The 9,138-nt window shown below is 34.8% G+C and overlaps 1 protein-coding gene across 3 annotated transcripts in view; it reads left to right on the top strand.

Moving 5' to 3' along the window:
- The window catches only part of Vps13a (vacuolar protein sorting 13 homolog A (S. cerevisiae)), a gene marked incomplete at its 5' end in the record, with an annotated part of 229,395 nt that overhangs the window by 180,719 nt on the left and 39,538 nt on the right, over positions 1 to 9,138 (top strand). For all 3 annotated transcript variants that reach the window (XM_013506545.1, XM_013506546.1, XM_005408304.2), the window contains 2 exon segments: positions 668 to 737; positions 1,633 to 1,738. In XM_013506545.1, the coding sequence (XP_013361999.1) occupies positions 668 to 737; positions 1,633 to 1,738 (176 nt within the window).

Below are 9,138 nucleotides of genomic sequence, written 5' to 3'. Positions count from 1 at the left end.
ACATGCATATATTTACACATAGAAATATTGACATTTAGACATATTAATTTAAAAACCAGATTACTAATCTGTAAATCTGATGTGACTGTTAAGACCTTTAAATACACCATGAGGAAGTTTAAATTCAGTCTTTTCTAAACAAGCGAAACTGTCCTGTGTTCTCCAGATGACAGTAACTTGGCAGCTATTCTTCTCCTTCACCTTTTTTCTTTCTTGTGTCTCTCTCTCTCTTGTCTGCTTTCTCTTGACTCTCTACAGCCCTACATTACTTTGTTTCACCTTGGCTTCCTATCCTAGAGCCCATACTGTGGATGCTAAACTGTTAGAGGCACTCCACATAGGCTGCTTGGAAGCTTTTAATGGCTGTGTAGATGTCAGCCCCTCTTTCTGCAGGTGTGCCATAAGGGCCGAGAATCTGTTCCACACTTTCCTTGATGATTCTAATGCAGACTTCTAGTTCAAAATCAGTGACTTTTAGAAGTTACTTTAAAAGACGGTCCTAGAGTCTGAAATTTGGGTTGTAACGAGCCTTGCAAAATATCAGAAGTTTTAATTAACATGATTTAGTGATTTCATTTCTTTTTGTTTAATGTATATTAAATTGGAAGAATGTGCTTAATTTTGGCTTAAAGCACCATAAGAGTAATCATATGTATAAACTTTATAGCACCAAAGCCCTTTACAGATGTCAGTATTGTCATGAGATCTGCAGGACATTCCCAGATATCACGTATTAAGTAAGTGTTTTCATACATTTCTTACATGTTTATTTTATGTTTTGGTTGAAATATATGAATTATTTGTACTCTATAAATTACAAATAAAGCAAAATTTTAACCATAATGTATTAAATTATAAAAGCAAAAGAGAAATCTGTACTGAAGTACACCTAGATGTTAAAAATAGTTATTTCTAAATCTTGTGAATTATTTTATGCATTTGTTTCTGTGTTTAAAATGCCTGTAATGACCATATATAGTTTTAGAAACAAGGATAAAAATATTATTTTTGTATTCACTCAATACTTACTTCAGTAAATAGAATGTGAACAGAAAAGTCTGTCTCTTGCACCTGACCACTGAGATGAACTGTTACATTTCCTTGCTTTTGAAAATACAGTTTTACTGTGTATGTATACCTCAGTGTTTTATAGCTTTAATTTTTTTCTGATTTTCTAAAAATTGTTTCAAACTTTAAACAAACCTTCAGGGACTTGCTTTTTTAATTAAAATTTGTACTAAAAATGTATTGATTTTTGTTGTGTGTAGCTATGATGTATTCATTACCACTGATGTATAATGTTCTGCTGTATTACTGTGTACCATGGCCTAGCCATTTTTCCATGGCCGTTTTTCTGTGTTGTGGTTGTTTGTAAACAGTGTTGTCATGATGTATTTTTATTCATCTAAGAATCCTAAGTTTCAGAGTTATAATGTAGGGCTGGGGATTTAGCTCAGCGGCAAAGCGCCTGCCTGGCAAGCGCAAGGTCGTGAGTTCGGTTCCCGGTACCAGAGAAAAACCAAAAAAAAAAAAAAACAAAACAGAGTTATAATGTATATCAAATACTTTCTTCTCATCTGATTTTCTTAGTACAGTTAATGATATTTTACTATTTTCTATTTTGTAACATAGGTATTTCAAAGTATTGATTCAAGAAATGGATCTCAGGTTAGATCTTGGATTTGTCTATGCTTTAGCAGACCTTATGACAGAAAATGAAGTGACTGAGAAAACAGAGGTAAGACTTAGAATGGTAGCATTTGATGGGAAGCAGGAAACAGAAGCACTGCAGAAAAACAACATTAAAAATGTTTAAATATTAAAATGGTTTTGTTTCACTTTAAAAATATAAATTTCAAGTCTTTTTTTCTGTTGTGGTAAGTAAATGTGTAGAAATGATATTTTTTTAGAGGATAGAAAATGGAAGTAAGCCCTTGCTTATTAGCAAATAGGAAGAAAAGTTGGAGATCAGATAGAACTGAAGAAAAAAGGTAATCATTTGTGTTTGCATCACTTTTTTTATTTCCTGGGTTACTTTTCCTTTAATTTGAAATTTTGGAGTATGACCAAGATATTTGATGAGTAATGAGATAAGGCAAATTAGAAGGTAGTATCTTTTTGATAACTGTTTGAAAGACCAACATCATAGTGATATAGTGGATCAGATATAGCCTTTTTGTTTCCTGACTCATAGAAACAATTCTTAATGTAGAGACAACCTTCATAGATAAAAACAAAGAAAATGTATATTCCACCTTTTAATAACATAGCTTTTTTTTTTTTTGAGACAGGGTCTCACTATGTAGTCCAAGCTGGCCTTGAACCCACTCTGTGGCCCAGGCTGGCCTCAGACTTGTGATCCTCTTGCCTCAGCTCCTGAGTGCTGGCATTACAGGCGTGCACTGCCACACCCAGCATAATATAGCTTATTAACATTTAGGTTATATACCATACACTTCACCCATTGGAAATGTTTAATTCAGTAGTATATAATTCAGTAGTATATACTGAATTCACAAAGTTGTACAGTCATCACCACTATCTAATTCTAGAACATTTTCATCACCTCCAAAAGGAGCACCTTGGTTGCTTCTACGTAAACATTAAAATACTTTCTGGCTCTATAGGTTTTTCTCAGTTAAAACATTTGACATATGAAATAGTTTTTTTTTTGTTTTGTTTTTTGGTTTTTTTTGAGACAGGGTCTCGCTATGCTGTTCAGGCTGGCCTTGAGCTTACTTTGTAGCCCAGGCTGGTCTCTAACTTCCAACAATCGTCCAACCTCAGCCTCCCGAGTGCTGCGATAATAAGCATGCTCCACCACGACGGGCTGTTTGTATTTATTTATTTATTTATTTATTTTGCAGTAGTGTATTGTATGGTCTTTGGTGAAGGGTCTTTCACTTAGCGTAGCATTTTTAAAGTTCATGTATCTTGTGGCAGGTAACAGTACATCATTCCTCTTTTTGTGAAGTAATATTCCATTAAATGGATAACTCATTTTGCCTGTCCCGTTAGTTAATAGAAATTTGGATTGTTCCTATATTTTGACTGTTATGGATTATATTATGAGTATTTGTGTAATTTTTATTTCTTTTGGATGCATACCTATGGGTGGAATTGCTAGACCACCAGGAAATTATTCACAAACTGTTTTGTGTTGTTTTTTGAAACAGTGTCTGCCTGTAAAGGCCAGGCTGGTCTTGAAGTCATTGTGCAGCCCCGGCTGACCTTTATCTAATAATTGTTTTATCTGAGGTTTTGATTCTAGCCATACTAGTGGATGTGGTAGTGCCTCTCATTATGTTTTTGATTTACAATTACCTCAAGATGTTGAGCGTCTTTCGGTGTGGTTTTTCTTTCACAGAGAAATGTGCATTTGGATCCTTTGCCTATTACTGAATGGATTATTTATTTTCTTATTTTGGAATAATAAAAGTTATTCATATCTTCTAGCTGTAGGTCCCTTTTCAAATAAGTGATTTTCACATTTTTTTTTCCTGTTTTGTGTGTCGTACATTCACTTTCTTCACATAGTCTTTTGCAGCACAAAAGTATTTGTTAATACATTCCAAATTATTTTCTCTTTTATCAGTCATACTTTTGGTTCATTTCTAAGAATCCTTTTCCAAATCCAAGGTAATGACTGAACCTTACATTCTAAAACTTTTAAAGTTTTAGCTGCTGCAGTTAGATCTTTGATCCAGTTGAGTTTGTTTTTTGCATGTGGTGTGAGGTGAGGATCCAGATTACTCTTTTTTTCCTTTTTTTTTTGTTTTTGTTTTGTTTTGTTTTGTTTTCTGGTACCGGGAATCGAACTCACGACCTTGTGCTTGCTAGGCAGGCACTGTGCCACTGAGCTAAATTCCCAGCCCCCCAGATTACTCTTGTTCAAGCAACTCTCTTATTTCCCAGTACCATTTCTTTCTTTTCTTCAATTGGTGCATATTAGCGAAAAGAATGACGTTTGTTTTGGTGAATTGGTATATGTGAATAACATATTTTAATTATTTTCATTTCTCTTTACTCTTCCTTTTTTCCTGCCTCTCCTTAATCTCCTTTCCCATTTTTAAAATTCTTCCCTCTAGTTTCCTGTCCTCTCTGTTTATTTTTTAGATTGCCTTTTTTTTTTGAGACAGGGTTTTACTATGCAGTTCAGGCTGGACTTGAACTCACTTTGTATCCGTGACTGATCTCAAACTCACAGCAGTGCTCCTGCCTCAGCCTCCCAAGTGCTGGAATTACAGGCATCTGTTACCACACGCAGCATAGATTGCTCTTATTAGAGAAAATAGTTAGATAAATATGATACTTATCTTTCTGTGACTAGGGTATTTTGCTTACTATGGTAGTCTCTAGAACTGTCCGTTTTCCTGCAAGGTACATGATTTCATTCTTCATGGCTAATAATTCATTGTATGTATATACTACATTTTCTTTATCTGTTCATCTCTTGATGGGCATCTAGGCTGTTTCTGCAGTTTAAGCATTATGAATTGCTCTATGAGAAACATGGGTATGCGTTTATTACTGTAGACATAGGTTGTCTTTAAATCTTTCATAAATACACCAAGCAGTATTGTCACTGGATCAAATAGTGCTTCTATTTTTAGGTTTGTGAGGACTCTTCATTCTGATTTCCATAGTGTGTACTACTTTACATTTCCACTAACAGTGTATGAGGGTTGCTTTTCCCCCTCACATCCTCCTCATCATTTGCTACTCCTTGTATTCTTGATGATAGTGGAATCTCAGTGTAGTTTTGATTTGTAATTCCATAATACTTAAAGATGTGTAACATTTTTTCATAGACCATTTTAATGACGACTTTTGAAAAGTCCCTCTTTAGTTCATTTGCCCATTTATTGATTGGACTATTTAGGATTTTTGTTGTTGTTTTTATATATTATAGATATTAATACTCCATCAGAAGACTAGCTAGCAGAGATTTTTTCCCCCACTCTGTAGTTGTCTCTTTACTCTATTGAGTGTTTGCTTTGCTATGGAAAAGTTTTTCCATTTGATGATTCTTGATATTATTTCCTGAGCAGTTGGTATCCTATTCAGGAAGTATTTCCATGTGCCTATGATTTCAAGTGTTTCCCTGTGTTTTCTTCCAGTAGTTCCAATGCTTTCAGGCTCATATCTAGTCTTTGATGTGTTTGAATTTAGTAGAGGTTGAGAGGTAGGAATCTAACTTCAATGTTTTGCTTGTGAATATCCAGGTTTCCCATGACCATTTGTTAAAATGATTGTCTTTTCTCCAGGAAATGTTTTCCATCCACAAGTATCAGATTGCTATAGGCGCATGGGCTCGTGTCTGTGTCTTGTATTATATTCCAGTGGTGTACACATCTCTTTTTGTGGCAGTTAAGCTTAATTGTGTCAATTTGGTGGGCTTGGGAGCTGTCCAAGGGATTAATAAAGCATATTTCTGGATGGGTCTGGAGGCATGCCTTAGCTATTACATCTAATCCATGGCCCCTTCCTCTCTGATACTTTCCCTACTGTTTCCTGGCCACCATTAGCGAGTACCTTTGTTCAGCCATCCCCTTCCACCATGGTGTGTCTGCCTTGGAGCTGAAGGATGGATTTCCTGAAACCATGAATCACATTAAATATCTTTTTCCTTTAAGTTTTGGATGTCAGGTATTTTCTCCCAGAACAGCAAAGCTGGCTAATATAGAAAATTGGTATCAATTGTAGTTGTAATTGAAATGAAAAATGATATTGTTGCTGTGACTGTACCTGACCTTGTGGTTTAGAACCTTTGAGATTGGCTTGTGGAAGGAGTTTAGAAAAGTTTGGAGAAGGAGGCTAGTGAAGCCTTAGAATGCTGTAATAAGAGCTTGGTGGGCAGTTCTTTTTGCAAGAATCTTACTGAGGACTTGTACATCTATATTTATCAAGGATATTGGTTTTACTTTTTGTTGTTTTTGAGTCCTTATCCAGTTGTGGTGTTGGGGAAATGCTAACTTTGTAGAATGAATTTGGAGGCATTCCTTACATTTCTAAATTCTATTTAAAAAAGAAGTTTGGAGAACATTTCTGTTCATTGCTCTTTAAAGTTCTGGTAAAATTCAGCAGTAAAATTACTGGGTACTAGGCTTTCCTTAGTTGGGGGAGCTTTTATTACTGCTTCAACCTCATAGTTACTGATCTATTTAAAGTTTTTAATATCCTTTTTGTTCAGTATTGGTAGGTCTTTTATGTCTAGGAATTTATCCATTCTCTAATTTATTGGATTTTTTGTTGTACCAGGAATCAAACTCAGGACCTTGCACTTGCTGCAGGCACTTGTGCTGCTGAGCTGTATCCCTAGCCTCTCTAATTTATTGGAATATAATTTTACAATATGATTTCTAATAATCCTCTGGATTTAAGTGGTATCTGTAATTTCACCCTTTTCATTTTAATTTTATTAATTTGGGTCTTCTCTCTTGGTACGTTTGAAGGTTTATCAATCTTCTCTCTTCAAAGAACCAATGATTCAATTTGGTGTTCCCATATGTTTTTTATTTTTTATTTTTTGCGTATATTCTATTAGTCTCTATTACATTAACTTCTACTCATCTTTATTATTTCCTTCCTTCTGCTTGACTGATGGGGTTTTTTTTGTTTTTTAGTCTTTTTGAGACAAGGTTTTGCTATGCAGTTCAGGATGCCCTGAACTTACTTTGTAGTCCAGGCTGGTCTCGAACTTGCAACAATCCTCTTGCCTCAGCCTCCTGAGTGCTGGAATTAGAGGCGTGAGCCATCACGCATGGCTTGTTGATTGAGGTTTTATTTGTTCTTCTTTATTTAGGACCTTGAGATATATGGTGTCATTTTATTATTTATTTAGAATCGCTTTTTCTAATGTAGGCATTCATAGCTATAAACTTATAGAACTGTTTTCATTGTGTCCCACAGAGTCTGATGTGTTCTTTCCATTATCATTTGATTCTAGTAGCTTTTTAATTTTTTTTCTTGATTTGTATAACAAGCCACTGATCACTCCAATGTGTGTGCCTGTTTAATCTTTACATGTTTGTGTAGTTTCTTTTGCTGTTGATGTTTAAATTGTGATCTGATAGGATGAATGACATTGTTTCAGTTTTATTGTTTGTATTAAGACTTGCTTTATGGGCTAAAATGTGGTCTGTTTTGGAGAAAGTTCCATTGGTAGTTTAAAAGAAGGTATGTTTTATTATTGAGTGGAACATCCTATTAGCTGTCTATTAAGTCTGTTGGATCTATGGTGTAGTTTAACTGTGATCTTTTTCCTTTGTTGGTTTTGGTTTTGTTTTTGTTTCAGTTTGCCCAACATATCTGAGACTGGGCTTTGAAGTCATCCACTATGATTGTATTATGGTCTGTCTGATCCCTTTATGTCAAGTTATTTTATGAAATTGAGTGTAATGATGTTCAGAGCTTAAATATTTATAAATGTTATTTCTTTTTAGTTAATTGTTTTCTTTATTAATAGTGGCCTTCTTTGCTTCTTCTGACAATTTTAGCTTAAAGTCTACTTTGTCTGATACAAGTATAGGTACTCCTCCTTGGATTATCAGTTTTCCATTCTTTGATTTTTAGCCTGTATGTCTTTGAAGGTGATGTGTGTTTCTTGCAGGCAATATAGATGACTCTTGTTGTTTTTTTTTTTTTTTGAGCCAGTCTCCCAGTCTCTTCTAATGGATGAATTAATACTGTTTATATTAAGTGCTATTATTGAAAGGTACATACTAATTCCTGCCATATTGCTGTCTTTCTAGAATTTGGTTCATTCCTGATTCACATTTATTTATCTTCCCTCCCAATGAGATATATTCATTTTCTTGGTCTCATGATTGTCATTTTCCTCTCTGTTTAGGATTCCCTTAAGTACTTTATGTAATGCTGGCTTAGTGGCTTCTCAGCTTCGTATAGAAGGCCTTTATTTCTCCTTTGATTTAGAGAATAACCTTGCAGTATGGAATAATAATTGTTTGAGGGCTTAACAATACAACATTGAAAGTCCTCCTACGCTTTAGAATTTCTGAGAACTCTTATGTTATTTTAGTAGAGTTGCCCTTAGAAGTGATTGGACATTCTAATAGCTTTTTTGTAATGTAATGAAGTTTTATTAAAAGTAGGAAAAGAAACAGCAATTTGGGCCAACTAAACAGGCTCTGCAGAGTGAGTTTGGACCTCATAAAAGTAGGAAAAGCAGTGCACTGTGCAGCCTTAGGGCAGGCCACCCTGCAAGAGCAGACACAGTGACCTCTGACAGCATTTAATATTCCTTCTTTGTTATGAATTTTTAGTAGTTTGACCATGCTGTTGTGGAGAGGTTCTTTTCTGGTCATGTCTTTTTGGGTTCTAAGTGCCTCCGGTATAGTTTTGGGCATTGATACTCTGTTTTACAACCTTAGTGAATTTGTTGGCTCTAATTATTGTTGTTTATATTCATTAGGGGACATATATATATTCATGTCATCTTAGAAGAGAGGTAAATTGACTTCTTCCTTTCTGATATGAATGCTTTTCATTTCTTTTTCTTCCCTAATTGTACTGTTACAAACTAGTGAAATATTGAATAAAAATGAGAGCAGAATACTTGTGTTGTTTCTGCTGTTACAAGAAAAGCTTTCAGTCTTTCACCCTTAAATATGATGTTGTCTGTGAGTTTTTCTTAGATGTTGACTGTATATATAATACATATGTTAATAAGGTATTATTGTGAGATATACGTATATAGCTAGGTTTGGGTGTTTTAGTATTTTGGTGAGGGTTTTTGTGTTGATATTCACAAGAGACTACTTTGTGATTTTCTTGTGACATTCTTTTGGAGTCAGAGTAAGAATGACTTTATAAAAGGAGTTGAGAAATATTCAAGGTTATAAAGAATTAATTTCTTTGAATGTGTGGAAAAAATGCAGTGAAGCACTCTGGGTCCTGGTATCCTTTCTGGGTAGTTTTTTTGTTTGTTTTTGTTTTTTGATTACTGATTTAATCTCTGACAAGTTTACTTGTAGGACTCGGTGGTCTCTTGGTGGTCCCTGGGAGAAAATGGCGAGAGGCTTTAGGAAATAAAGACAAGAGGCAATAGCTGGGTTCAGGCGCAGTTACCTCTTACCTGATGGGCAAAAGGAGTGAACTACAACACTAGGGGCATTT

This window comes from Chinchilla lanigera, unplaced genomic scaffold, assembly GCF_000276665.1.
Source record: "Chinchilla lanigera isolate Chin_1 unplaced genomic scaffold, ChiLan1.0 scaffold00111, whole genome shotgun sequence".
In the NCBI taxonomy this organism is placed as follows: domain Eukaryota; kingdom Metazoa; phylum Chordata; class Mammalia; order Rodentia; family Chinchillidae; genus Chinchilla; species Chinchilla lanigera.
This window is presented reverse-complemented; position numbering and strand designations above follow the sequence as displayed.